This window comes from Lachnellula hyalina, assembly GCF_007821495.1.
Source record: "Lachnellula hyalina strain CBS 185.66 chromosome Unknown contig00116, whole genome shotgun sequence".
Taxonomy (NCBI): Eukaryota; Fungi; Ascomycota; class Leotiomycetes; order Helotiales; family Lachnaceae; genus Lachnellula; species Lachnellula hyalina.
In genome coordinates, this window is record NW_022157230.1 from 1 (window position 1) to 27280 (window position 27280).

At 46.5% G+C, this 27280-nt stretch overlaps 11 protein-coding genes and 1 non-coding gene across 12 annotated transcripts; 6 read left to right on the forward strand and 6 right to left on the reverse strand.

The window, feature by feature from the left end:
• Positions 1-20: 20 nt before the first annotated feature.
• Ascc2 (Activating signal cointegrator 1 complex subunit) lies at positions 21-2029 on the reverse strand (the record flags this gene model as incomplete). The annotated part of the gene is made up of 3 exons (XM_031149913.1): positions 21-407; positions 528-798; positions 846-2029. Coding segments are annotated over 3 exons (1842 nt in total), but the record flags the coding sequence as incomplete, so codon positions are not given.
• A 440-nt stretch (positions 2030-2469) lies between these two features.
• RpS20 (40S ribosomal protein) lies at positions 2470-3058 on the forward strand (the record flags this gene model as incomplete). Its single annotated transcript, XM_031149914.1, has 4 exons — positions 2470-2514; positions 2592-2723; positions 2833-2924; positions 2974-3058. 4 exons carry the CDS (start codon positions 2470-2472, stop codon positions 3056-3058), a joined length of 354 nt encoding a protein of 117 aa, XP_031003598.1.
• Positions 3059-4033: 975 nt separating this feature from the next.
• On the forward strand, positions 4034-4506 carry RSA3 (Ribosome assembly protein; the record flags this gene model as incomplete). Its single annotated transcript, XM_031149915.1, has 3 exons — positions 4034-4091; positions 4139-4218; positions 4273-4506. 3 exons carry the CDS (start codon positions 4034-4036, stop codon positions 4504-4506), a joined length of 372 nt encoding a protein of 123 aa, XP_031003597.1.
• An 83-nt stretch (positions 4507-4589) lies between these two features.
• Positions 4590-5697, forward strand: LACTB2 (Endoribonuclease; the record flags this gene model as incomplete). Its single annotated transcript, XM_031149916.1, has 3 exons — positions 4590-4673; positions 4733-5119; positions 5239-5697. 3 exons carry the CDS (start codon positions 4590-4592, stop codon positions 5695-5697), a joined length of 930 nt encoding a protein of 309 aa, XP_031003596.1.
• A 385-nt stretch (positions 5698-6082) lies between these two features.
• On the forward strand, positions 6083-6187 carry LHYA1_G004966. Its single transcript has one exon. It is a non-coding gene; the product is annotated as a tRNA-Ser (tRNA).
• Positions 6188-7082: 895 nt separating this feature from the next.
• LHYA1_G004967 (uncharacterized protein) lies at positions 7083-8886 on the reverse strand (the record flags this gene model as incomplete). The annotated part of the gene is made up of 5 exons (XM_031149917.1): positions 7083-7250; positions 7299-7862; positions 7919-8032; positions 8081-8712; positions 8769-8886. 5 exons carry the CDS (start codon positions 8884-8886, stop codon positions 7083-7085), a joined length of 1596 nt encoding a protein of 531 aa, XP_031003595.1.
• Positions 8887-12326: 3440 nt separating this feature from the next.
• ubp8 (putative ubiquitin carboxyl-terminal hydrolase) lies at positions 12327-14496 on the forward strand (the record flags this gene model as incomplete). Its single annotated transcript, XM_031149918.1, has 6 exons — positions 12327-12417; positions 12482-12697; positions 12745-12852; positions 12942-13747; positions 14119-14311; positions 14360-14496. The coding sequence occupies 6 exons, from the start codon at positions 12327-12329 to the stop codon at positions 14494-14496; spliced, it is 1551 nt and encodes a 516-aa protein (XP_031003594.1).
• Positions 14497-14810: 314 nt separating this feature from the next.
• EFM5 (Protein-lysine N-methyltransferase) lies at positions 14811-15874 on the reverse strand (the record flags this gene model as incomplete). The annotated part of the gene is made up of 6 exons (XM_031149919.1): positions 14811-15064; positions 15136-15213; positions 15264-15384; positions 15435-15551; positions 15631-15790; positions 15843-15874. The coding sequence occupies 6 exons, from the start codon at positions 15872-15874 to the stop codon at positions 14811-14813; spliced, it is 762 nt and encodes a 253-aa protein (XP_031003593.1).
• A 334-nt stretch (positions 15875-16208) lies between these two features.
• nuo40 (NADH-ubiquinone oxidoreductase 40 kDa subunit, mitochondrial) lies at positions 16209-17519 on the reverse strand (the record flags this gene model as incomplete). The annotated part of the gene is made up of 7 exons (XM_031149920.1): positions 16209-16307; positions 16358-16693; positions 16746-16904; positions 16953-17094; positions 17146-17237; positions 17288-17382; positions 17438-17519. The coding sequence occupies 7 exons, from the start codon at positions 17517-17519 to the stop codon at positions 16209-16211; spliced, it is 1005 nt and encodes a 334-aa protein (XP_031003615.1).
• Positions 17520-18046: 527 nt separating this feature from the next.
• On the forward strand, positions 18047-19286 carry rpn9 (putative 26S proteasome regulatory subunit; the record flags this gene model as incomplete). The annotated part of the gene is made up of 3 exons (XM_031149921.1): positions 18047-18314; positions 18365-18600; positions 18648-19286. The coding sequence occupies 3 exons, from the start codon at positions 18047-18049 to the stop codon at positions 19284-19286; spliced, it is 1143 nt and encodes a 380-aa protein (XP_031003616.1).
• Positions 19287-19714: 428 nt separating this feature from the next.
• rbd-2 (Rhomboid protein) lies at positions 19715-23149 on the reverse strand (the record flags this gene model as incomplete). Its single annotated transcript, XM_031149922.1, has 9 exons — positions 19715-20191; positions 20241-21115; positions 21166-21404; positions 21469-21718; positions 22150-22317; positions 22369-22556; positions 22615-22696; positions 22765-22902; positions 22969-23149. 9 exons carry the CDS (start codon positions 23147-23149, stop codon positions 19715-19717), a joined length of 2598 nt encoding a protein of 865 aa, XP_031003617.1.
• Positions 23150-23658: 509 nt separating this feature from the next.
• On the reverse strand, positions 23659-26546 carry acoA (Aconitate hydratase, mitochondrial; the record flags this gene model as incomplete). The annotated part of the gene is made up of 5 exons (XM_031149923.1): positions 23659-24682; positions 24768-24828; positions 24879-25314; positions 25512-25648; positions 25814-26546. The coding sequence occupies 5 exons, from the start codon at positions 26544-26546 to the stop codon at positions 23659-23661; spliced, it is 2391 nt and encodes a 796-aa protein (XP_031003618.1).
• Positions 26547-27280: the final 734 nt, after the last annotated feature.

The window sequence follows — 27280 nt, forward strand, 5'->3', positions numbered from 1 at the left end:
CGCCCTCTGCCTCTTCCACCCCTCCCCCTGAAGCCACCTCTTCCACGATTTCCCCCATCAACATCAGAATCCTCCATTCCAGACCCAGCCGGACTTGCTTTCCACGAGGTAGGCGCAAGCGAGTTCTGGCCACCGGTAAACGTGGAGAATTTTGCCTCAAGTCGCTTCATCTGCCTTGTGTCCCTCGACAACATGAGACCCCACCCCTCGATCGCCTCGTCAGTCATGCCTGTCTCCTGCTTTAGCTTCGTCCTCCCATTGCCTCTCCTGGTAGCAGCATCCCTTCCAAACACGTCGGGCGTAGCGGTATACGCTTTGAATAGCGGCTCATCATTCCCATCTCTCACATCAGCGGTCGCTTCCTCGGGGTTGGCGGTATCAACAGTGCCACCGACATCCTCAATATCCTGCTACAAATTAGTATCACTTCTCCTGTAAAGAAGAGCTGAGAAAAAATCACTCCCCAAGGGCCCCAAGGGCCCCAACACCGTGAAGAGGAAGGGTAGACAAAAAAAGCGCTTGCTTACATAGGTATCGTCGCGCTCATCATCGTCGGAATCGAAAGCTGCTAGTGCAGACAAGATAGCTGCTTTTGCTGGCGCCGTAGATCGGTCTTGCAAGATATCCTCCGCGTTTGCGTTTGGATTTCGGCGGCCGAAATGGAGACGTGAGGTGTCGATTGCCAGTTGGTCAAATTCGTCGTCGTCGAAGACGTTTCGACGAGAGGGGAGCTGAGGAGGCGTGGAATGGGGCACCAAGTTTGGTGCGAGGTCACCGAAGGGCCGAGAGGAGATATTTCTGCTTCGCATTAGAGAAATTGATGGTATGGTTCAGAGGTTACTTACAGCTCCTCAGATCGGTCGGCATCTTGTAGGTTAGGAGGTAAAGAGCTCTCGAGGAGATGAGAGATTACTTGCTCCACATTATCGTTATATGCATCGAGGAGCTTTACGACAAAGCCCGAGCCAAGCTCAGGGAAGAGATCCTGGACCTGAGATATTAAACTCATGCGATGGACATGAACTTGTGATCTCTGTCCAAAGTTATCATCTGCCTTTGCACCCCCCTTCCCATTGTTGAGTTTCCTCTTAAGAATCCTCGCTGGTCTTTGGTTGGAACTTGGTTTCTTGAATCCTTCCAATGCAGTAAGGACAGACTTTGCCCTACTTGATCCGGATCCACTTGATTCTATTCGCTGTTGAATTTGATTCAGGATTGGAGTAACAGTAACCAGCTCGGCAACTAGAGAATCGTTGACATTCGTAGGCCCTGATTTATGTGTATCCGCTGCAGCTTTTAGGGAGTATAGCTGATCCACAAGAGAAGAAAATTTCGGCTTTTCCCCTTCAGTGAGGCCAATCAAGCATAGGTATGTTGTTGCAATGATAGCTTTCCGTAGTGGTGGATTCATGAGCTTATAGCAGCTTATAAGAGCATCTAGAAAGTCACTGCCAGCCACGAGAAATGTAGCAGCTTCATAAGACGCGTGTAGAAGGTGGTTCAGCCTTTTGAGGGTTGATTCTGCTCTTTTCAGATCACCTTTCATCCCTGCTTCTAGGTCTCTTGTCAAAGATGCCTTGATCAGTCCTAGAGAATTTTCTAGAGAAGACGAGGATCTTTTCCAAGCAGACGAAGTGATTTTGGAACCTTGGCGCTGGCCATATATTTTGCTGAGGTCTGCGAGAAATTCCCATTGAAGAAAAGGTCCAGGAACTGCATCAACGTCGAAAAGTCTGTAGGACAGCAAAAAGCATTGTTTTCGTAGTTGTTGGGTTTTTGATATATCCGTAGAAACAGGGTCCACGTGAGACTTGGCTGTCTCTGCCGCATAAGAAGTGAGGAAGACTGGTAGAGACTCGTCCTTGAGTGAGACGCGTAGAAAATCCGATGCGGTTAACGATAGATGTGCACTGGAGATACTGATCCAGGCATCGAGACAAGCCTCCCATTCTGCTGGAACAAGGTGGTTTATCCAGGCCGCTTCAGGAAATGGTGCTAAAGGAGGGAGAGTGGTGGATCTGGAGGCCATTTTGGAGGAGGGCAGGCTGCTTGTCGTTTGGTTGCAGCAATAAAAGAAAAAGAAAAGCGGTCTGTCTACCTTACTCGAATTATGAAGGAATCTAGATATGTTTGCCTTTGAAATGACCTCAAGTTAAGAACAAAGTTTTCTTTTTTCTCTCTTCTCCTTTTCTTACCTACCTTTGTGACTCGCACTCATCACCATCACCGGGAAGAATGTTCCTGGTGGTCGGCCAGGCCCATAATGGCAAGGCTGACACATTCTCGCTTAGCCCCATGCCATGCCAAGACTTCCCGCCCACACTCGCATTGACATGGAATTTCGAGATTCTTTCCCTTTGCTTTCCCTCCTCTATCGACAACGCAAATCACCGTCCGATCACCTTCATCACTTTGCCGTAACTGAAACGTTCGAGTCTTGAAGGATCACCAACCAAGACATCCGCAATCATGTCTTACCAAAAGCCAGAGAAGGGAGAGTTCGGCGAGGGCCCAGTACGTTTTACACTGCTCTGCGCAAAAAAATCCATCTGCATTGCGACAAGACGTGAAGCTAACATGCACAATCGCAGAAAACCCACAAGATCCGTATCACCCTAACCAGCCGCAAGGTTGCCTCCCTTGAGAAGGTGTGCCAGGAGCTCATCGACCGCGCCAAGAGCAAGGAACTCCGTACCAAGGGACCCGTCCGACTTCCTACCAAGGTGAGACTATACCCATACCCATAAAATATTCATTCTTCCGAATGCCTCGAGAACTCGGCCCTTTGTTTTCAAACGAACCTAGCAAAACGTATGCTAACTCATTGGACAGACCTTGAAGGTTACCACCCGAAAGACCCCCTGTGGTGAAGGTTCCAAGACCTGGGATTGCTTTGAGATGAGAATCCACAAGCGATTGATTGAGTGAGTGGTCTCTGCAAAGTACAACTGGAACGGTACTAATTATTCCTAGTCTCAACGCCCCAACCGAGGTTGTCAAGCAGATCATCATCAACATTGAGGCCGGCGTCGAGGTCGAGGTCACAATCGCTGCTTAGATACAGCACAGAAGGCTTTACAGCCGGGGACATATGGCAATTGTATGAGACAAGACAACTTCCACGTTTTGACGGAAGCCCAATCCAATATAATGCCATTGGTATTGAAACCTATTCTCTAAAGTCTACTTTGTTACGGTGACTGTGCTGGGCATATGCGCTGATCCTGCGAATTCCTCCTGCTCCCATGAAACAAATATTTGCGACCATGTCCTAGTGAAATCTTGACATTCTTCATGAAATTTAGACAGCTGCATCTTCATCACCGCCTTCCTCCTTTCTTTGCTTTTCCTCGAACTTTCCTAGCCCTTCTTTGCACCTCCCGCAATTTGATTTGCTGTATAATATCAAGCTGAATGTATCGACGACTGGCTGTGGTTTGGAATGGGCACTGGGGAAGTGTATGCAAGATGCGTAGAGGGGCTCTGTTGGACGCATGATTTTTGTTTATGGTTTATGGTTTGTGGTCAATGGATAATGTGGTCATATGGCGCTGGTCATATACCTTTCACAGTCTCCTGCGAAGATAGATTGACATGATTGTTGAGCATGGCAAGGGAGGCTGTCGCAAGAATTATAGGGTTGTGAACAAGGGGAAAGGGAAGGGGTTTGTATCCTTTGTAACACCAACTTTGAACTTGCGCTACGTAGTAGGTAGTAATCCCCCCATGCTGGATGAACAGACGCAAGAGGCAGGATAATTCAATAAATATTATGATTGAGGAAGAGGTATTAGCTTTGTGTTCATAGACACTTCCATGTAGCTTTGACAGTGGAATAAAGAATCCCAGCACTTCCTCATAACAAAAGTCATTCCCAGCTCTATATTGATAGAATAAAGTAATCAAAGTTCAAAAATACCAGCACATTATTCACAGATACTTAAGTGCACTTATTTCTACCCACGTGACCATACTCCAAAATCTCAAACCTAGAAAATATTCCTTCTTTGCCAACCATCCCCAACACAAAACTATGGATTCCAAGCAACTTAAGCCCAAGAGACGAAAGAAGAACAAGTCTAGAACACAAGGTGAACCATACAATTCCAGCTCGACAGACTAATGCTAAATCTGTCAGTATCTTCGGACAGCGATGGCGACTACGAAATCCAACCCACTGCCAAATCGCCCAGCCCTCCACAACCTTCCGAACCCACAGTACTTAAACCACCTATTTTAACCTCTTTGAATTTGTTACTGACGCCCTCGTAGAAAACAGTGAAAGGCCCCAAAACAGACGCCGAAATTTCTGCTGCTTTCATGCAATTTTATATGCAACGCGCAACGCAAGAATTCGCGGAAGACCTGGATAAAGTCCGTGGAGCCGATGATTTCAAGGATGGCTCGGTAGCTATGTTGGTGGGTGCTCTGAAGCAGGGGGTGGAGGTCTTTAGTGCAGAGGAGAGGAGGAGGGTTGTTACGGCGAAAGAGGGGAGGGGGAATTAAATGGGATATAGGGTTACCGTAGAATTGTTTCCTCAACCGAGGCGAAGCTTGTGACACGAATTCTCAACATTGTTGTACAAACTATGGCTACACAACTCACCCCCCTTCGAGAAGTCGAGCGACTGAGTTCAAACGTGATCCGCATCTTGGGAGGCAATCCAGGAAAGGTAATTAATATCCTGTTACGCAGCTCCATTGCTGATTAATGGGTAGTTCACGCTCCAAGGTGATTGAATTGAATATGCGTTTTGCATCCAGGCAACGCGAAGCTGATAATGTGCTAGGTAGCAATACATATCTTGTTGGAACAGGAAAACAACGCCTTCTCATAGATACGGGAGAGGGAAAGCCATCCTGGATTAAGTTGTTGGAGGAAACCTTGCAAAAGGAGAATGCGATAGTCACCAAAGCTATCATCACACACTGGCACCATGATCATCAAGGAGGCATCGAGCATTTACAGCAGTCCTCACCAAATGTGATCATTTACAAGAACCAACCAGGTTACTCGGCTAGTTCCGATGGGTGGCTGGATATAATAGAGGGTCAGAGGTTCTCTGTCGATGGCGCTTCGTTACGTGCTGTTCATTCTCCCGGCCACACAAAAGATCATGTAAGATAATATATTTGAGAGCGGATCCTTCTCTATCCCAAGACTGCCTGATTATTTTGACATCTAGCTACTGTTCTGTTACGGAACATCTTGATAGAATAAATGCTAATTGTTTGCAGATGGCTTTAGTACTTGAGGAGGAAGACGCCATGTTCACTGGCGATAATGTTCTAGGCCATGGCACGGCTGTCTTTGAGGATCTTGCGGCTTATCTGAAGAGTCTAGAGAAGATGAAGGACGCCTTTCAAGGCAGAGCTTATCCTGGTCATGGTCCAGTGATCGAAGATGGCCCAAGCAAGATACTCGAATACATAAAGCACAGGAAACAGCGTGAAGATCAAGTGATCCAAGTCTTAAAGTCCTCGAAATCATCGCCTGAGGTAGCCGCGCAAACAGGAGAGCCAGAGTGGACTTCCATGGAGATTGTGAAGATCATTTATAAAGATGTCCCCGAGAGTCTTCACTTACCAGCGAATCGGGGCGTCTTGCAGGTCCTGCGAAAACTGGAGGAAGAGGAAAAGGTCATTGAGGACTCGAAGACTGAGAAATGGACAATTAGAGACCGCGCGGCTTTATAAGCTAGGACCTTAAAACGATGCCGGTTTATGGCGAGGTGTTTGGCCGGCAACATATTGGCAAGTGGGGCTTTACCAAGCGAGAGTAGGTTTGGATCTTGGTGGTTGTATTAGTTGTTAGTTAGTTAGCTAAGATGCAGAGGCGGCAATGCGAAGAGGAAGTATCCTAATTCGCTTAGTCAGCTAGCTCACAGGACTACAAAGTCCCAGTCATGTTCCACCGACAATACTATACTATATACTTGCTTTATAGCCAAGTAGGTTTATACCTATATGGTTTAGTTTCTTTATCGTGGATACAATAACGTTAAGGTATAAATTGTTCGGCTTCTGACCGCCGTTTTGCTATTACTAGTATATTTTTTAATAAGTATAATTAGTAATAAAAGCCGCTGTGCCAGAGTGGTTAATGGGATAGACTTGAACGATTATATCTATAATCCGTCGATATCTATTGCTTTCGAGCGCGTAGGTTCAAATCCTGCCGGCGGCGTTTTCATTGATTTTGCTTTTATCTTTTACTCCAACTTTTTTTATTTTTGAGACTTTGTGCTTCCTTCCTACTATAGATTTAGCATGGTTTATTTAGATAAGGCTAACTTACCTTACCTACCGAGCCTACTTACGATACGATAATCGTCCACTTATCGTTTCACGTGATAGACGTCGTCGCATTCGCTCCTAGTCTACGAAAGCGGTTTGGGCTGGCAAGAATAATTAAGTACTATCACATACAAATCTAGCTACAAAGTGACCTCAACTGTCTCGCCGTAAAGTGAAACCAATAGCCGTATCATCCAAATCCGATGCATCTGAATCGCTCTCGCTACTGCTACTACTACTACTATTATGAGGCAATTCAGGGATGATAGGATGTGAGAAGGAGGCATGTTTGATATTTAAAGGTAGTCTGGAGTGTGGATGATTGGATTATGCGTATTTTTTAGTGTAGAGGCCATAATAAATCTCGCCAGCCCAAACCGCTTCCGTAGACTAGGAGCGAATGCGACGACGTCTATCACGTGAAACGATAAGTGGACGATTAAGCGAGAACCCCTAAAGAACTACCTACTTTTTAATATCTCCGGATTTGTACACCTGCCCTTTTCGACTCACATTATGAATATTGTATCACTATAGTAAATGTTAACTTTTAATGTCTCACCTAGTATGGGACATTCAGACGGGGATGTTAGATAACTAAGACTTCACGATCCACCGTTTATGTACTACCAAGAGAGCTTAGCAGCTTTGAATTATTATTATTATTAAATCTATATTCGAAGTTCAAATCATAATTCATCAGGGGTATTTTCGCAACCCAGCGCCCATAATGCCGCCTAACCTAACCAAAGAAAGTCGTCTAAACATCTGAATAGCCTCTGTAGCTAGCGATAAGTATAGATGGACCTATTCTCCTTCCTCACTGCCCATCCCTTGATGGCTACGACTAGGATAATCCATGACATCAAAAATGTGATGAAGCCCATGGACACTGTAAAGACAAACATCGCATCGAGATCATGAAGCTCCATTGTTAGGACTAGATCACGGGCCTTTTAATTTATTAGCATGTGTATTTCAGAACAGTATCAGCGACTTACACTAGACATGAATATGAGTCCACCAGCCATTAAACAGAAAGCTGTAATTAGCTCAGTTGGCGGTCTCCCTGGCAAGATGGATGTAGGAGGTGACAGATAGAAGATAATATAGGTTGCAGCACGTGCAAATGCCGCACCAGCTAGTAAAGTCCCCCACTGCTTATGGATCATAGTCGAAAGCATGGATTCTTGATGATGCGAACTCATCATTAATCCCAAGAGAAGGACGACCAGAGCAGGCATAGGGTTCATCGAAAACCTGTAGGTTTTTGGTTCCATCTTCTCTGATTCTTCTCTATCGTCCTGAAGGCGCGACTGGGGAGTCTGTCGTGTCGTGTTCAGAAGATCTCGAATATTCCTTGACTCGATGACCATGCCACACAAACCGCCCCCAATAAACATGATGGTAATCGAAATGTGCTCAAGATCTTGTGCAGACCACTCCGATCCCCAGGCCGCTAAATGCTCGAGGAAGACATTGGTAGAACCGTAGGAGAAAATTAGGAAGCTCTCTACAAATTCAGCTGTGGGAAAAGACTTTTTTGACGGTTTGATGTTCCATGCCTACGGCTGTCAGTAAAGTAGTCGAGTTAAAATGTTCGAACTCGACAAACACTTACCCAACCAATATCCGCAAAGGAGCCTGCCCAGCGACCCAAAGTCAGAATTCCATACCAGAAGAAGACTCCGCCCTTAATGAAATGCGCCAGCCCGCTGAAGACCTGGGGTCCAATCTGAGCGCCGAGTTAGCGCGGTTCTCATGAATTGAAGATATGACTCACAAAGAAGCCACCGTAAGTGATAAATCCTGTCGCCATACCCAAGAAGCTAAGCAAGAAGATTACCCGATCGATAATGTTATAGGCAAACTGAAAAACACGGAGAACCCTACTTGTGAGCAATCTTGGCACTTTCCGAGACAGGAATTGGTACAATTTGCTATCTCGCACCCACCCACTTCGTTCCAGCTTTTCTTCTTGTTCATGATGCTGAAGTGTATCTGGAAGCTGATGATCCGAACCTTGCGAGGAAATTGACTGGCTTCTCAAAGACTCGGTGTTTGGCTCCGTACCCTGTCCGCTGTCATTGGAAAAGCGGCACGCTTCTTCAAGTCCCAGGTTCTGCAGGCGCTGGTGCTCAGCCATAATTTGAGTGGAAATCGGAATGAAAGCTGCTCGCTCCTCATTTTTCATACCGCCATTTCTTTTATAGGCACTTATGACTCCCATTAAGAGCTGGGCACTTATGACCCAAGTCAGGATCCAGCCAATTGTATGATGCGCATTGCCCGGATACAGATCTGGCGTGCTAGCATTATATATGGAGACTAGAAGAACCCCTATTGCGTTGGTGACGAGAAACAGAATCTGGACTGGAAGTCTATAGCGCGAGCATGAAATGGAGAACATAACACCTATAACATGTTATGACATGGGCACTTGGAAAACTTCAGGGGTCGCATATTCTTACCAACAGGGAGGATGAACATCCAACCGAGTGTCATGAGTGAAATATGAGCTACCAAGAACCCCGAATGTTCGCCATATTGGAAATAGCTTTGAGGGCCAGCATCCATAGTGTCTGGCATCTTTGCGAAAGTAGGGCGCGAAATGGATGGATCACCTATGTCCATTTTCATGTCTCCCTTGTGACTGCGTGCACCTGCCACTGATGCCAACCCGAGCAGTACAACAACAGTAGGAGCCGCGAACCTCCGTGAAAGTATCTGCATTAGAAGTCGCCCTCGAAATCTCGCCCGATTTAAGAAAAGAATTTACAGTGCTGGACGGTATAGTACATGCACTGAGCTCGGACTCTGGTGGGGAAGGCTAAGTAGTCACTTATATAGGAGGGGCAAAAGTGAGTTACACGTAGTAGGTATTCAAAATCTCACAAGCAAAGAGGGTAGCGCGGTTCTATTTGTATCTCGGTTGAGAAGTCTGGGACAAAATGTAAGCATCGGACGGTTCTGTTTGCTGGGTGACGTGACGACTATAAAAATCATCTGTTGTCGCCGACTCGCCCGCGCCCAGAACCCGAAAGCTTCGGTCTAATACGTAGATAGGTAGGTACGGAGGTAGGTAAGCAAGCAAGCAAGCAAGCAAGCAACTGACTTGGCAATATCATACCGCAGTGGAGGCTACTGTACTTCCTACATCGGAGTGCGTGGGAAGCATGAGTCAAGCCTTTCCATAAAGCTGCGGTGAGGGGGTGGGTGGACAGTCATGCATACCTCCGTATGGCCCATCTTAGTTCGAAGGGGGAAAGTCACATAAGCAAACCCTACTGAAGGCGAGCTGTGTGTGAAGGTTTTTGCGTCAACATTAATAATATGATACTGCAAGGCTGATAGAGATTTGCAGATTTTGGCCAGGACTAGTAGGAATCATCTTGGCGTCACATCCTATGCTAGCTGGCTAAGCTATGACCGGCTAGCGTCAATGACGGGCGGTGCACCAACTACTCATGCACCACGCCACGCGAAAACATCTACCTAGGTATCATTCGAGTAGGCTCCGGGAATATCGGCACACGGTCTGAATGCCCTCATCTTCTGATGGGAAAGCTTTCTCCTTTTCCCTAGTACTGATTACAGATCACATGTACATTACACACTACGCATTACACAATAAACATTACCACACAGGATAATGAGAGCTTAATAGATATATTTGAGATGCCAAGAAGAGTAAGTAACGCGAACTATAACATTCTCGTCGTTCCAGAATAGAATCCATGATCCAGTTCATGTCTGTTACCCTTCTCCATAATCCTCACAATCCTTACATACCACATGCGACCTGTGATGCATGGTCCATGGTCAATTAGCCGCCACAAAATTCCATGATACTGCAAAGAGGTTTGCGGGTACTAATCAATCTGCCGTAGCAGGCTCCGGGGAAATCGAACAAATTCAGTAGCAGGGGTACGATACTACTAACGGACAAATGTCTCCGTATGCTCCCATCTCACCATGTGATTGGAAACAAAATATTAAGCATTGTTGCCTCCACATCCGATAACCGCTAACCATGTCTCTTACCACACCACCTTGCCACCGAGGCTGCAATTCTCATTGCTTAAAAAAGAAAAGGGCGCCACTTATCTAAAGGTCAGCAGTCCAACGGAGGAAACTCCGCACTTCATGCATTCCTATAGAAGTAGAATGGCCATTGGACTGGGCTGTCTCGAAGCTGTATCGATTCTGCCCTCCTTCGGCCTCATCGGCTCTAGGCTGCGTGTCATATGGACAGTATCCCACAAATGCCAAGACTTTACACATATACAAGACGTGTAAGGACTCCGCAGGTGCACTCTCGGATGATTGTAGCTCTTGGCGCGGCTAATACGGAGTAAGCAGCATCAGGATTAGGAGGGGCTATTCGCATTACGTGAAGAAGTTCTACCTAGGTACGCCGAGTGGCAGATCATGTATCTATCGCCGATGTAAAGGGAAATTATTTGGGCTTGCACCTCCGTACGAATATTGTCTTGCTGTTTTTGGCAGCTAGCTGATGTGTGTTGTCAACGATAATAGCTTCCTATATTGCCTGTTCTTTGTGAACTATTCTATGAAGCACTAAAAGCAGAAGTTAATAGTTAGGAAGTCTCTCCTCATAAACAGCAAAACCTCATTTGAGCTGGAACTATTTTCTCTTGTAGGTCCAGCTACTCAAGGGACATGCGGGCATCGTATCTTCGTTTAGGGTCGTCGGTGCTATATTTCAAGACCATATATAAAGCTGCCTTAAGCTTCTGCTTTCCTTTTATATTTTCTGTCCCCCTAGCTTTTCCTTTGCCTTGTCCATATGATGTTCTTCACAGCATCCTTTTAATTAGTGGAGGTGATTACGTCGGTGGTGGTCTCCTCAAGCAGCTTCTCCAGAAACGCTGGCAAGTCTACATAATAGTCTCGCACTTGTCCAAGCATGTAACGGGCTAGTGGACTCCCGTCTATTATGCTGTACAATATTATTAAGGGACGACTACAGATTAAAGTCTTGTAATCTAATAAATACGACAAACGCAAAGAGAGAAGAGGTTCTCAGGGAACAGTCGGATGCATACAGTTTGTGTGTCACATGCAGCCTAACCCCATTGGGCCACATTGAGGTTCAGATGATACTATGACAAGTATAGGAGATTCGTTTTTGCTTTGGCCTCTGAAGGGTGTTAGACTACATCAATAATCTATTCGAAGTCGTAATAGAAGGCTCTGCTTTTCTAACGAAGAGCAGATACGATTCTTCTGCTTCTATACCCCTCCCCCCCCCCCCCCCGCCTTTAGCCCCACACTACGACACCTTAACCTTTACGATTATCTGTTTTCAGAAGAGACGATGCCGTTGTCCGGCAGGTACCTTATTGATTGGGGTGCTGAGAAAATCCCCTGGTTATTTTGATTTGCTAAGACCGTCTAGAACTGAAAAGACTCAAGTCTGCAACATGAACGTGCTAGATATCGCATGGAAAGTCTAAGGTGGTTGGTGTTGTCACCTGCAACTGCTAGCTGATGAGCTCGGGCCGCAGTTGAAGCTAGGTAGCTAGTTTGACTTATAGGATGAAACAAAGATTTACTACATCTAACTTTCACATTGTTTTACGGCCTTCTCCATGAAAAGTCGCTGCTTGAAGGAGCCTCGCAGTGACAGGAGGAAAAATCAGCATCAATTTACAATGTGCCAGGCAGCACGGGACATTTCAAAGTTAAATAATTGGCGGCTTTGTATGGAGAAGGCCGTAAAATACTATAGGAGCTAAGAGGATTCACATGCCAGATAATTTTCCAGCTATCAGATTCTTAGCCCTAATCTAAGTATGTAACTATATGAAATATCATATATACTGTTCCGTCCTACAATAGTTGGGGGTTGGGGTTTGGTTGGCTGAATTTGTTTAATACTTGCTGATCGTCGGATCGGAACTTGTAAACGCCGACCAACGTCCTTTCTCAAAGCCTTCTTCTTTTCGAAGTATATCCCACTCATCCATAGAGCGCGGTATCTGTGGAGGATGAGTAGTGTCAATATGTCATCATCCAGACCAGTGACGCCGGCGTCGCCTGGAAATCCTCCCGCAATCAAGAGTCCGCAGCCAGGTGTTCCCCTTTATGGGTGCGGTAAGCTTTCCTGCTCTCAGCCTTGCGAGACCTCATGGATACCCAGCTGAAATAGGACAATCAGGCCACATACAGCTTCTCTTGGCCCAAAAGCTTCCTGAAATGATCCGTCACTATAAGGACTGCTTGCGGGTAATTTACAATGACCCCGTTGTGCCCCAAACGTCCAAGGCCAAGGGCACAACGCTCACACCGAACTACCTGTGCTTGCACTGCACGGAGACAGTAGCTACAGCACAAAGTAGCCTAAAACACGGAGCCAAGACTGGACATCGAATATGTAGGACTCGCTTCTAGTACAAAATTGTTTTTGCCTGACACATCCAGATGTTGAATCAAGGAACGGTTGTTTGTACTGCCAAATGTGCGAAGACTTTGTATGGGACCCAACCCTGGAGGAGCTACGGCTCCGGAAATCCGAATTTGGCTCATTCAGTAAGTAGTAGTAACATCTATGATTGGATTGCCCCCTGGTTCTATCAGAAACATCTATGATTAAATGTGCTGACAGTGTTTCCCAATAGCTCGAAAGCGAAAGATCGAGAAGCTCTTCACGGATGCTGCGAGGGACGACCCCGGGTTTATATCTACAAACACCGTTGAAATTCCTTGCCGTGCAAGTGGAATTCGGGGAATCTACAACATGGGTGCTACGTGCTATATGAATGTCATCCTCCAATGTTTCGTCCACAATCCTCTACTTCGAAACTTCTATCTCTCCGAAGGACATCAGAGTTCGCAGTGCTCTTACAAAAATTGTATGAGCTGTGCTATGGATGACATGTTCCAGGAATTCTATGCCCAAGAAACGACTGTTGGGTACTCGGCTTCTAATATCCTAGCAAGTTTTTGGCTGTCTAAACGTAAGGCATACGAGGAGCTGGCGAGCAACAAGGAGCAAGATGCACACGAATTCTTCCAATTCTTGACGGAAGAGCTACACGAGATAAATGGTGGAGGGAGACCATCCTTACTTGAGGACAGCCCAGTCACGAAACGGAACAAAACAGGCAATGAGCCGAATTGCAAATGCATCGTACATCAGACGTTTTATGGCAAGCTGCAAAGCACTATCACTTGCCAGAGTTGTGGAGACGTAAACGCTTCTATTGAATCATTTTTGGATCTGAGCTTAGGCTTGGATGTGCTTGCCAAAAAGAAAGGCCTCAAAGCCACAACTCAGTCGGCTCTCAGTCTGCAGAAATGCTTGGATGAAGAGTACATCAGACCGGAGCGCTGCGAGTACACATGTAATCAATGTGGTACACAGGAAGCCAAGAAGCAGCTGAGCATAAAGAGCCTACCAAATGTTCTCTGCATACAGTTAAAGGTTAGTACACACTCTCATTCCACTTGCATTCCTAGAACTGTCTGCCTTTTGTATGAAAAACATGCAGTGGAAAGCAACAGGAGCTGTCAAGTGATGGCCCATTTCATAGCTTGGGAGATTGAGAGATTATGGCATATTACACAAGGGGTGGTATGAAGGTGAATTCATAATTATGTGGACTGATATTCTGTCCAACCTGTGTTCTCGTTCCAAATGAGCTGTGATTCGTTTCGCTCTCCAAGCCTTTACAATTTTTCCTCGGACTGGGCGTTGCTGTATCTCACTACTTGACTATACTTCAGCAACGATTGCTGGACCGCCTTTCTGTACACTGTTCGGCTGTAAAGAACTTGCTGACATTCCTTCTACAGCGCTTTAAACAAAACAATGGCCTCGCATCCAAGATTGATACTAAAGTATCATTTCCTCTCAAGCTTGAGATGTTCCCATACACAAATCGGGCGAGAAACACAAATGCGGATGCGAAAGACAGGAATGAGCTAGCAAGATCTTGTACCTATGATCTTCAGAGCGTTGTTGTTCATGTCGGTAATCTTGAAACTGGTAAGATGACATCCTTCTCTAGTTGAACCAAGTATACTCACACGATAGGCCACTATGTTTCGTATTCGAGGGTTGGGAACCAGTGGTTCAAGTTCAATGACCATAATGTTACACTGGCATCAAAGTCGCAGGTACTGAACGAGCAAGCGTTCCTTCTTTTTTATGTCGTACAATCGTTGGCGTAAGCATGCATGGTGTTATGGTATGGTGAAAATTGCATTTAGAGGCGTTTGGGAATCTGATCTCAAGTTATGTATATCAATACCTATACCCAGCTATGGAGGTGATAGCATAAAATGAAGACATCTGTTCGGATCTACAGTCACGGTTCAGAATAACCCAAGTGATATGACATGTTCGAAATGGTAGGGCCAGTAATCTGGACTATGAGCCATACGGTAACGGTTACTAAAATGTTGTGCCATGCTAATGTTGTGTGAGAAACAAAGCCTTGCGGTTTATTTGTATGGTACAGATCTAAGTGCACTCAGCGTAGTGCTTATGCCCGTGGTATCTCATCGTTACTCTGCACCCTCCACTTCCATTTCTGACACTCAAAGTTTGCGTAACAGAAGAATTCGTTGCTCAATCCCTTGGAGTGAACCGGCTCAAATGTCGTTGTTGATACCCCAGCTGGACGATACAACTTGTTGATTAGGTTTTCCATCCGCTCTCCCGTACAGACAATTACTCGTAGACCAGAAGCTGGTGCTGTGTCCCAAGACTTAGACAGCCACCGAACCGTCAAAGCAGCTATTCGCAATCAGCAAATGCGTTCAAATGAAATCTTGTTAATTTGGCCAAGAGGTGTAGAACTACCTTACCTTTAGTCTGGCAATCGTCACTCAAGAACGGCGGATCACATATGATCTTGTCCACACTCCCCTTCAAGCTCGCTTCTTCTGATTAGCTCCTTTCCTTCTACTTTCCACAATGCCATTAGATCACTCACGTGGCAGGTTCAGCGGATTGTTGAAATCGTAAAAGACAAATTCAGGAAAGACTTCAAATCTCGGGTCGAATTCCAAGAGATAGACCTTGGGCCTTTCATCCTCCGTCTTGCCGCTCTTTGCCTAGTCTATCATCAGCTGGGATAAGGGCCGGTAGGAGATGAGGAACCAACCAATATATTCTTGACCTGCACGAATACGCTTGGTGCGCTCACAACCGCAATGGTCGTCTCCTTGTCAGCACCTTCTAAGAGCTCTTCAGCTAGAGCCACGGCAGTCTCATCAGAATACTAAAATACGGCATAAGCTTGTTTTCACACTCTGATGACGCTTTCTTAAAGCAGAAGATAAAAAGAAAAGAAACTATACCCAAAATTGGCTTTCATTCCAATCCTCAGCAAAAGCATCCATGCTTAGCGGTACAGCGTTGTCCTCGGCTGCCGCTTTGAGGTCCTCAAACTGCTTGTGGTGTGCATCGCGATCGGCATAGAATTCTTTCAAGGCGTCGAGCGCAGAGCCCGATAGGACGCTATGGTATCATTAGTCATTAACCTGTATTTTGAATGGTTTTGAGACGTTACAGTGGCTCGTCGTCTTCTTGGTCGTCTGCCATTATTTGGTGCTGATGTGAGTTATTTTTTTTTGAGGTGGGGGATGATTTTGGCGAAGTTTTGGAGGGGCGAGAAAATGGTTCCCTTTTGTGCTTCTAATCCATTGTCCTATAGGTAGGTATCTTTCGTGCTTTTCAAATTTCAACTGTAACTCTGCCAGTCTATTATAAGCTTATTTATCTATCGCCCTCTAGCAGCACTATCTCACAATTTATTCCCATGAATGAGAATGTAAATTTTTTCAAGAAGCAAGAGTCTGTAGCAATTTGTTTTTGTATGTTTATCTTATGTACAATGTAACGCCACCACAAGTGCATTCCCTTCTGACCAAGTCTACTACTGATCATCAAGAACGTGCAAATACTTCTTCTCTTCCCTCTTCTCTCGCTCCGTAGCTGGCGGTAAATCGTAGAATGCAGAGCTCCGGTATCCTTGCTAAATGGAAGTTAGTCATGTTGGGTGTTTGAAAGGGATTCCAAACGTACCAAGTAATGGAACGTAAGGCTGGAAAGCTCTGCGGGTTCAATTCCAAGATCCTTAAAGGTCTTTGCAGTTGGGTCGATCTTTTGATCAATGAATTCTCGCTCAACCTCATCAGCAGAGAGAACAGGCCACCAAAGTGCCTTGTTTAAGATACCAGCAGCAGGTTTGAGAATTCGCTTGGGCAGGTTGATGTGTCTGCGGCGCTTGATGATTTCCTTGTCTACCAATTCTGCAATTTCTGCAGTTGAGTAGTTGGTAGGTCCAAATAACTCGTAGGTCTGCTCAGCAGTGCTATCATCTTGGAGCATTTTTTCAAGCGCTTGACCAACATCAACGGCCTATTGTAGGAATCAGCCATCATGATACTAGTACCAAGAAACATTAACCTACATGGACTGGCCAGAAACGTTCTTGCATATTGTTAGATGTCAAGACATTGGTCACACCAGCAAGCTTGTGGAGAAGACGATCTTCAAACCCGAAAAGGGGAGCTGGTCTCACGATCGTGGTTTCTGGGAAGATGTTGCGGACAACAGCTTCACCTTGCGCCTGTTGAATGTCAGTATGAAATACTGATTTCGAGACTTTTTGTCTTACCTTGGTACGATAGAACTCCGAAGGTGAGTTTGCATCGGCATTATATGAGGAGACGTGAATGAACCGATCAACATCATATTTTGCAACAGCATCCGCAATTCGCTCTGCTCCTTCCACATGAACATCCTCCAAGTCGAAGTTCCTATATTCCTAATCAATACCTTCCCCTCATTTTCAAGGAATGCCAACATACTTGGTGGGGTACATCCGTCCGACCAAATTGTATACTACATCAGAATGTCTTACGCTCTCCTCAATCGATGGGGTATTCCTTAGATCGCATTCCTAGAAATGGTCAGCCAAGATTTACATTACGTTGAACTCTGGTTCCCCACCATGAATATAACTCTACCCAGATCTCCAGAAACCTTCAGATGACGTTTCGCCATCTCCTCTCGGTAGGGAACTATGACGGTACATCCTTGCCTGGCTATTTCGACCATTAGTCCCAATGTCCCTACTGATCCGGATCAGGGGGCTCGTACCAAGCCTGTTCACAATGTATCTTCCCAGGAACCCAGTTGCGCCGAAGACGGTGACGGTATGCCCTAAACCTTGTGAGCCCATTATCCATACGCCGCAGTACGAGTGTTATCACCTCCGAGGGAAGACCTATAACAGCAGAAGTTAGCAAAGGACCAATTGATCTTGGGAGTTTGACACTGACCTTCCACCCTGTGTCCGGATAATGGTCCGTCCTGTTTTTGTTATGGCAATGTCTGAAATGCAGCGTTTGAGAGGAGCGTTGAATAGCAAGCTCTGCTTCGTCCGGACACAGGCTGCTTGCATGATTGAGGTTGTGCTCAAAATCAATTGAGATATGGAAGAATATCGAGCAGTTGGGGTCGTTTGTCGTTCCTGGCAGCTCGGCAGAAACGCGCTAGCGAGAGAGCTCAAGGTTGCCGCTCGACTTGCGTTGCCTTGCGCTGCGTTGATCTTGAATCTCTCAAACCATAACAATAATTTTCAGCAACACTTCGAGAAGCCAAGAACTCTTTATGCGACTTCCCCTCCCTTGATTCTCAGCATATTCAAGAGGACTGGTCTTAGTCGTTTCCCAAACTCCACCCAAAACTTTCCTTTTCATTCCCGCCATGAATATCGATACGATCCCAGACTTCCTGGCAGAACAGCGCGATGCTGCCCCTGCAGACCTGCAACACCTCTTCATCTCCTTCGAGGATCTATGGGAGCGAAAGCTGTGGCATCAGTTGACGGAGACTTTACTAGAGTTCTTCAAGTACCCCGAGAGCGCCCCGCAGCGGTTACCCTTCTATAAAACATTCATCCTCACTTTCGCAGACAAGATCAACCAGCTAAAGCTTGTTGAGCTTGCCCTACTCGCCGCTTCACAATGTCGAGGTACTTTCTGTTCGAGTATACATGATAAACCTAGTGCTAATACCTTATAGATAGCCAAGAGCGCCTGTCTTTCCTGGAGTCCGTGGCGAAGAAAGTCGATAACCCCAACTCACAAGACGCCTATGTCCATGCAACCGTTGCCGTCGCTAATGTTAAGTTGGAGTTGAAGGATTTGGAGGGTGCGAGAAAGGATTTGGACAAGTCTGAGAAGATCTTGGATGGCTTCGATTCAGTTGAGACCAGCGTTCATGCAGCCTTCTACCAAAACAACGCACAATATTACCAGGTTAGTCTCTTCCAAACTACGCACAAGCCTATAGCTAACAATAGCAGTCAAAACTGGAATTTGCGTCCTATTACCGAAATGCCCTCCTCTACCTCGCCTGCATCGAGTTGGATAACTTGACACCTGCCGAACGAAAGAGCCGCGCCTATGATCTTAGTATTGCTGCTTTGGTCTCTGATACTATCTACAATTTCGGAGAGCTCCTCTTACATCCTATCCTCGACGCGCTGGTGCCTGATGATAAATGGCTTCGGGACCTTCTGTTCGCCTTTAACCGTGGAGATTTGGCCGCGTACGACGTTCTGGCTGGAAACATCTCCTCGAATCCCCTTCTTTCAGAGCACCGTGATGGACTGAGACAAAAAATCTACCTCGCTGCTTTGACCGAGATTGTATTCCGCCGACCACCTCATGACCGTGCCATGTCATTCCGCACTATCGCTGAAGAAACCAAGGTCCGACCGGATGAGATTGAGCACTTAATCATGAAGGCACTGAGTTTAGGACTGCTGAGAGGAAGCATCGATCAAGTTGACGAGATTGCGCGCATCAACTGGGTACAGCCCAAGGTGCTGGATATGCAACAAATCGACAATATGCGTTTGAGGTTGCAAGAATGGGATTCAAGTGTCAACAAATTGGGCAACTGGATTGAGGAGAGGGGCCAAGATGTTTGGGCTGCGTAATCTGGTATTGTATGGCGTCTGGGCTGAATGATCGCGGGCACTGAACTGGCTTGTACTATAGATCTCGAAGACATGAGATAAAAAACGTCATTAGCAAATTATCTCGAAGATACCTTGCCTTGAACTAAATGATAGATTCGGATTTTACAGCATGGTGTCTGATTATAAACAAGATATGTCCCCAATCAGTGAAAAAGAGGGTATAGCGAGTGAAAACCATGCGGTGACATTTGCCTATCTACCAACAAGTCTCTCACAGTACTGTCTGGAAAATGTCACAAGTTACATATCCTACTGCCAACAAAGATCTAGGCCAACTTCATTCTCAAAATTCATAGTCCGAGTTACCTATCATTTATTCAGAATTCATAACCCAGAAATTGCTCTTCCTATTCTATCTACAAGCCACATACTATACACATATAGCCTCAACTCTCCACTTCCTCCCTCGGCCTCCCCCACAACGAGACCATCCCAATCACCCAAGCAGGCCACCAAACACACCACACCACAACCTGGGTATTCATTCCCCAAACATCCCACCCAAACGCCGCCTCCTTCAACACCTCGCCTATCCCCAGGCCCCAATACTGCGCGCCTGCAAACAGAACCGTCGTCGGTGCCAACGCCGTCAACAATAGCGCTAGGATTCCGGCAATGATGGGACGATTGGGAAGAGGTTGCATGTATGTTAGGGGTGCGGAGAATAGGCCGACGAGGAAGGCGAGCGAGAAGTTAAGGGTGGCGAGGGAGGAGAGGAAGAGGCCGAGGAGCAGGAGGGAGAAGGATTTTATGAGGGAGTATTGTTGGGCGGTTGGGTGGAAGGTTGTTGTTAGCAGGTGGGAGAGGAGGGGTGGGGTAATAGTGTTGAAGGCTGTGAAGAGGGTGAAGATTGCGGGGAACATCTGCTCATGTTAGTCGGGAGTAAAGGAGAGAGAAGGGATAGGTGCTTACTGGAGCGGAAGTATGGTTGAAAAGGTAGAGGGGAAGGACGCCCAGGAACTGCGAGCCTGCTACTACTGCCAGTGGCAGGAATAGCTCTCGTTCTCTCACAGCCAATGTTTCTTCGGGAACAATGGCTTTGGCGTCTGCTTCTTGGATTACAGCTAAAGGAGGTGCCTTCTCGTCAGACTGGGCAGTTGACCCAACTGTTGTTTTCGTAGGCAGAGGAGATCCACTCTTCACCCAGAGAAAGATAGCCATGATTGTGAAATTGCAAGCTACAAGCATAGCACTAGGAAGATATGTCCCAATGCTGACGAAGCGATTGGCCTGCATGAGTAGGTAGAAGAAGAAACTTTGGTGAAGATGTTCCAGAAGATTGTTCAAACTTCGGAAAGTGCTTTCTATCACTCTTCCCATAGCCATCTCGTCTTGCCAACCCTCTCCGTAAGGTTGTAGCGTTATGGCGTCCACGTGGTACGGAATGAAACTACTGTGAGGCCCGGATGCATGGCCTAATCCCTGATTCAGCATTCCCCTGAGCATCGTCTTTAGCCTGTCCTGGTAGCTGTCTGTATGCTGCCACATTTGCTGTAAAGAGGCTCCAATTCCCATCTGACCGCTGGCAATGGCTACCACAGTATTTAGAAGATCCAGATTCGGGAGCTGCCCATTGATACCATCATAAACAATATGTAGAGACTCAAATCGGTGATCGAATGGGTAGTCAATGACCACAGCTCCCTGCAGAGCACCGCTCTTCACAGGCAAAGACTCAATGGCAGGAGACTGATGTGTATCATGATACGCATCCACCCAAGCCTGTGGGCCCGCCCTGCTATCCGCTGTGACCAGAAAGATGATATCTTTCGACCATAATGACCATCCTATTGATCCGTTAGTTCCCTATAGCTTCATCGAAGGGGGGTCGGTTTACTCTTGAAATATCTTGCCAGCGTGAGAACGAGAGCCACGCCACTCCTATTCAGCACACCATCCACGTTTATCCAAGCTCCTACAAGCACAATAGCTTCTGTAGCATCCCCTCTCGGTGCATGCAGTATTGCATATATGTTCTCTCCCTCGTACGTCTCCCCAGCACTCTTATACTCGTACTTCTGCCTCGCAACTTTCAAGCCCGACGCCTTAAACAGCTCCTCAAGTTTATCATTTACCCTATTACCCAGCAGTCAGCCCGCTATCCAACTTTTAATGCGATATCCCAGCGTGGGCATCTTACTCAACATTACTCCTCTCCCCCAGCGCATCAACTTCATGCTTATACCCTCGAAACACATTCTGATCACTCCCAGCAAAATACGTATGCACCTGCCCCGGCAGCAGCGCGTTTTCTGAGATATATGTTCCTCGCGAGTAATCGTCTAAAGGTAGTAGAAGTAGCCATGCGACACCGATAACGATGCAGAGGAAGGACAGGTATGGCGGGACCTTGAGCAGGCGGGGATCGCGCCGGAGAAGAGAGGTTGTTGCTTTGTGACAATTAATATTTGAATTGCAAAGGGGGGACTAAGAATTACCAAGCAGACCGGACATAATAAATACCTAGAGAATAATGTGCTCTCTATGGTGGGGTGGGCATTTTTGATGTGGTGAACAGCACAGAATCGAATTATTTTGAGGTCGAGGCTGACGCGATTAGGCTTTCAGGGGTAGCTTTTTACGAGCTGGCAACATTCACAATATGCTGACAGAATATTCACTTGATGTTATATTTAGGGAATAAATTCATATTAATTTCACTCTATAATCGTATTTGAATAGTGTCCCAGTAATTACCGCTCAAACCAGTATCCCTAACTCCGTTTCATGCCACATCTTTGTACATCATGAACCACCTAGAAGATAGACGCCGTCTAATCTTAGTTATTTCACGGTCCTAATCTTTGACTGCTCCCCATACTAATACTATCCGATGATGGATTCGTAGTAGGAAGGACACCGAATCGGCCGTATGTCTTCTGGTCCACAGAGACGTAATGAGGTAATCTCCCAAGCAAGTTGAGCTTTCCTTCTATCCATCTCAATGCCCATTCCGGTGGCGCCAGGAATTTCAAATACCCCAAGCCCCCTGTTACAATTAGCTTCCATGTCTCTCATCCCAAGTCTCAAAATAACTTACACCCATAGCCAAAAGCCAATCCACATATATGCCCCAAGAAACTTGTATTTGGAATCAAGAACGACACGAATAACACCATGACGAGTGGTGTTATCCATGTAGGTATTTGTGTCGTACCGAGAAGAAAGTTGGGATTCGTTTTGTATGTTTTAACAGCCTCCATCGCAAGCAGAGTGAATACCCATATACTAGTTCAACCCATGTTAGTCATTGTAACTTAAGACTTAGCATGAAAGCAGTCCATACCTGGCACCCAAAACTGTAGTATTCATGCCCAAAATCCCCCTTTCAATAAAAGTGTACAACAACGCTGGAATCGTGGAAAGTGCTGCATTTCAGTTAGCCATCTACAAACCATCTCCATGCCTCTTCGATTCTACGAGGGAAAGTACATACGTCCAAGGAACAGCGCCAACGTTGTCAAGGTTCCATACTCGGCCTCAAATCTCTCCAAAAGGGGCGTCAGAGCGAGGACATTCATCAGCGCATGAAAGAAGCCGACATGCACCAGCGGAAAGGTATTCGTCCTATACACTATGCACCAAACAACATTAGTTATATTCCTTTACGACAAGCCACAGTATCGAAGGGGGAACAAACTGCTCGCCAACCCAATCTCATTCGGCACCAGGGCACCCCAAGCCTGCACATCCCACACGCTCTGCATACCCAGCGCCCATAGTAGAACAATAACAAAAATGATGCAGCGTGTGAAGAGCGGGAGCCGGAAAATGTACGAGCGCATGCGCGCTGCTGAGAACTGCGGGAGACTCGGAGCCATCGTGGCCTTTGGAATCGCCCTCTTTTAGAGTTGACGGGCACGGATGGTGGATTTGTGTATTAGTATTTGATCTGCCGGGTTCAAAATGTTAACGAGAGCCTTGCCAGCATGTTTTTGCGCGGGTTTCTTCGTGATAGTCCAGAGGCGTGTTAGGAGAAGAGCTCTGGCAAAATCTACGCGACAGAAGTCGCTTAGCCGAATGAAAGGCTGACAGGCTTAGCGCGAGGCTGAGTTTTGGATGGAAATACCACTTCTTAAATTCGGCACCAGTCTTATGGGAGTTATTGCTAGCGAAGCTGGCGAGTCTATTATGTCCACTATATGTTAACATATTTCATTATCTCGCTATTTACGAAATCCATACCCAAACGCTGGCTCCTGCTTCTATATAATTACCACAGACTTTGTTCAATTCGATAGATAAACGGCATCACAATTTCTCAGAAACCAACAAATCATAGGTAAGAAAACTCCATTTGCTGCTATAAAATACAATAGACACCATCCCCTCAAGCATTATTCGCCTTAGCCATTGTGTTCAACGCGCTGCCATTCTTGAACCATTCAATTTGTGGAGCATTATAGGTATGTGCCAGCTTAACATCAAAGGTCTCGCCGTTCTTGGGGTGCACCCGAAGAGTAATCGGCTTGCCAACAGCAAGTTCGGTGCACAGGAGGTCAACCTTGTCTTCTGGCTGAATCTTGTCATAGTCCTCGGGGTTGATGAAGGTCAAAGGCAACATTCCTTGCTTCTTCAAGTTGGTCTCGTGAATTCGGGCAAAGCTTCGGGTGATGATGGCAAGACCACCAAGATGTCTGGGCTCAAGTGCTGCGTGTTCTCTTGAGCTTCCCTCGCCGTAATTCCAGTCTCCGATGACAACCCATGGGATCCCCTTCTTCTTGTAGTCTCTAGCGGTAGCTGGGACAGCATCGTACTTTCCAGTTGTGAAGTTCTTGACCTTGTTGGCCTCCCCATTCTCAGAGTTGATGGCACCAATCAACATGTTGTTGGAGATGTTGTCCAAATGGCCACGGTACTTGAGCCAAGGGCCAGCCATGGAAATATGATCAGTAGTAGTCTTGCCTTTTGCTTTGATGAGAATAGGAATATCAGTAGCATCCTTGCCATCCCATGCGGAAAATGGCTCAAGAAGCTGTAATCGATCACTAGTTGGGGAAACTGCGACGGCAACAGCACTACCGGTAGGAGGAGGTGCTTGGTAAGTGTCCTGTCCTGGGTCATAGCCCCTCGATGGCAGTCCATCACCGGTTGGTGGGGACAGAAGGAACTCGTTTCCATCCTTGTCCTTCAATTTGTCGGTGAGAGGGTTGAAGTGGAGGGATCCCGCGATTGTCATTGCGACTGTGAGATCTGGGGAGGTGACGAAGGAGTGGGTAGCGGGGTTAGCATCGTTACGGCCAGTGAAGTTTCGGTTGTAGGATGAGATAATCGAGTTGGCCTCCCCTTTCTTGACGTCCTTGCGATCCCACTGACCGATACATGGGCTAAGGATCTCAGAGTTAGTTGTGCTTCTTTGAAAAATAAATGGAGACGGGTGTTGTGGAGAATGTCCCATGATTAGTGGGACATTTTTCTTAGAGAAAAAGGCTGGCTTACCCGCAAGCGTTGGCTAGAACCATTCCACCGAACTCCTCCAATGTTGCCAATTGACCATCCCCTGTTGAATGTTAGCTATGTTCTCTGCCTGGGTAAAAAAAGGATGCCCACTCTCAATCGTAGCCCTGATTTGTTCCGAACCGGGGGTTACTGTGAATAAAGATTTCGCCTTCACGCCGTGATCCAGGGCATCACGGGCAATGGAAGCTGCGCGAGACATGTCCTCGTAAGAGGAGTTCGTGCAAGATCCGATCAGTCCAACCTTGAGCTCCGCGGGCCAATTGTTAGCCGTGACAGCCTCGCTGAACTTGGAGATTGGAGTAGCAAGATCGGGGGTAAAAGGGCCGTTGATATGAGGTTCCAATTCCGAAAGGTTGATCTCAATCAGTTGGTCATATTGGGCGCCTTCATCTTCTCTGAGCTCCTTGGCGTAAACGCGAGCGAAATCACCAATCTCGGAACGTTTTGTAGCAGCGAGATAATCGTACATGCGGTCGTTGAAAGGAAAAAGAGAAGTCGTAGCACCAATCTCAGCACTGTGAACAACCTGTGTCAGCTATGGTTCTTCTTTGGGGTGTTTTGAGGAGTGTAAGAATGTCACGCGAGCCGTGAAAATAATCTCCCACCGGTCGTGAGACATTATTCCTGAAACTTACCCCCTGTAAAGATGTTAGCAAGGCACAACAGATATTTAGACAGGGATTCTGACATGTTACAAATTGTGGCCATCCCTGTTGCGCTAACAGAGGCTGTTCCTGGTCCTGTAGTAGTAACACATGTTAGCGTATGATACTGTGGCCCAAAAGTATTCAACATGGTGAAAAGCTCGGTCTCGATAGCATGCACCCACCGCTCAAAGTGTGTTGAGCGGCGGACACATTCTACAAAGTCGAAAAGCATTGGGAAAGGGGAGTATATCTTCAAAGTACGGACCAAAATACTCTACAATGGCGCCTGTCCCCCCTTTACAGTCAAAATGCCCGCGACTTTAAGGATGATATCTTGTACAGTTAGCATAAACTCACAAATCCCAATAGAAGACGTACCCTTTGGTGAAGCCCAGCCGGACAATTGACCAGTAAGCTTGACACCAATAACCTTTGGTGCCTTCAATTCCCAAGGAAGGTTGGCCATAACATCGACAGCATCCGCTCCACCAACACCAATGGCACACATTCCAAGACCACCAGCATTGGGAGTGTGCGAATCAGTGCCGATCAATAGACCACCGGGGAAAGCGTAGTTTTCGAGGAGAATTTGATGGATGATACCGGATCCAGGCTTCCAGAAACCAATGTTGTACTTGGCACAAGATGTGGAGAGGAAATCATAAACCTCCTTGTTGATATCCACAGCTCTGGCCAAATCCTTCGCACCACCAACTTGAGCTTCAATCAGATGGTCGCAGTGAACGGTCGTTGGGTTCGCAACGGACGGCATGCCGGCAGACATGAATTGCAAAATAGCCATCTGTGCGGTGGCATCTTGACAAGCCACTCGATCCGGGCGCAACTTCAGGTAGGATACCCCGCGCTCGATCTCCTGTCCATGAGGATCATCCAAATGGCTGTACAAGATCTTCTCGGCATATGTGAGGGGACGATTGAGTCTTTGGCGAACAATTGACAGGTTCTCGGACATCTTCTTGTAATTTATGAAGTTGCCCTTCTCTTGATTGTTCTGGGCAACCTTCTTATCAAGGGGAGAATCGGCCAGAGTAGCCATCCTCCTCGAGAAGACAGCGCGAGGCGCCGCGCGCAGAAGCTGTCGTGACAGCATGGTGGTGGTGGTCACAATGTTCCAGAGGAGATGAAACAATCTTCAAGACGGATATGTAGGTAATGTTGGTGGTTGAAGTTGGTCTTGTGCAAAGAAGGAAAGGAAAGAAAAGAGACGGGAAGTTGAGAGGAGATGGACGGCTATGAAAGTTGAAATACCGAGCTTAATCCAATTGACGAGCAAGTGGACCTTATCAACTCGGCCTGAAGGCGCAAAGGCAGAGAGCTCCTTCCTTGCCGGCCAATCAGAGAAGACCCGATGGTCAAAGGGCAGGATGGCATTGACTAAGGGTTTTGCGAGAACCTCCGATTCAGGATTTCTGCCACCATACAGCCAATGAGGGACGAGTTCTTTTGCCTGCAGACCAAGCAAGAAAAGCTTGTGATCGGACTTTGTTTTTTCAGCCTTTCCTGTCGTCTTTTCATACGTGTATACTACTATGAGAAAGCTATAACATCATTGAGAATTGTCAAGGGTCGAGTAAACTAAACATCTAAATAGTGGTGTGATTGATGTAATGCTGTTTAATTTAATCCAGTTGCACGAGGCCATTCCATTCCATTCCAGTAAAGATGCAGAGTGAAGTCATGCACCCGTTCACTGGACTGGCTGAGACTGGTAGGTAGTATTGTGCGCACATCCAGCCTGGGCCGCATTTTGCCGGCCAGCCGTGTTTTTTAATTTTTACCTTTTTTTTTCCGACCTGGAGACAAGCAGCTCCACCTATTTTCGAA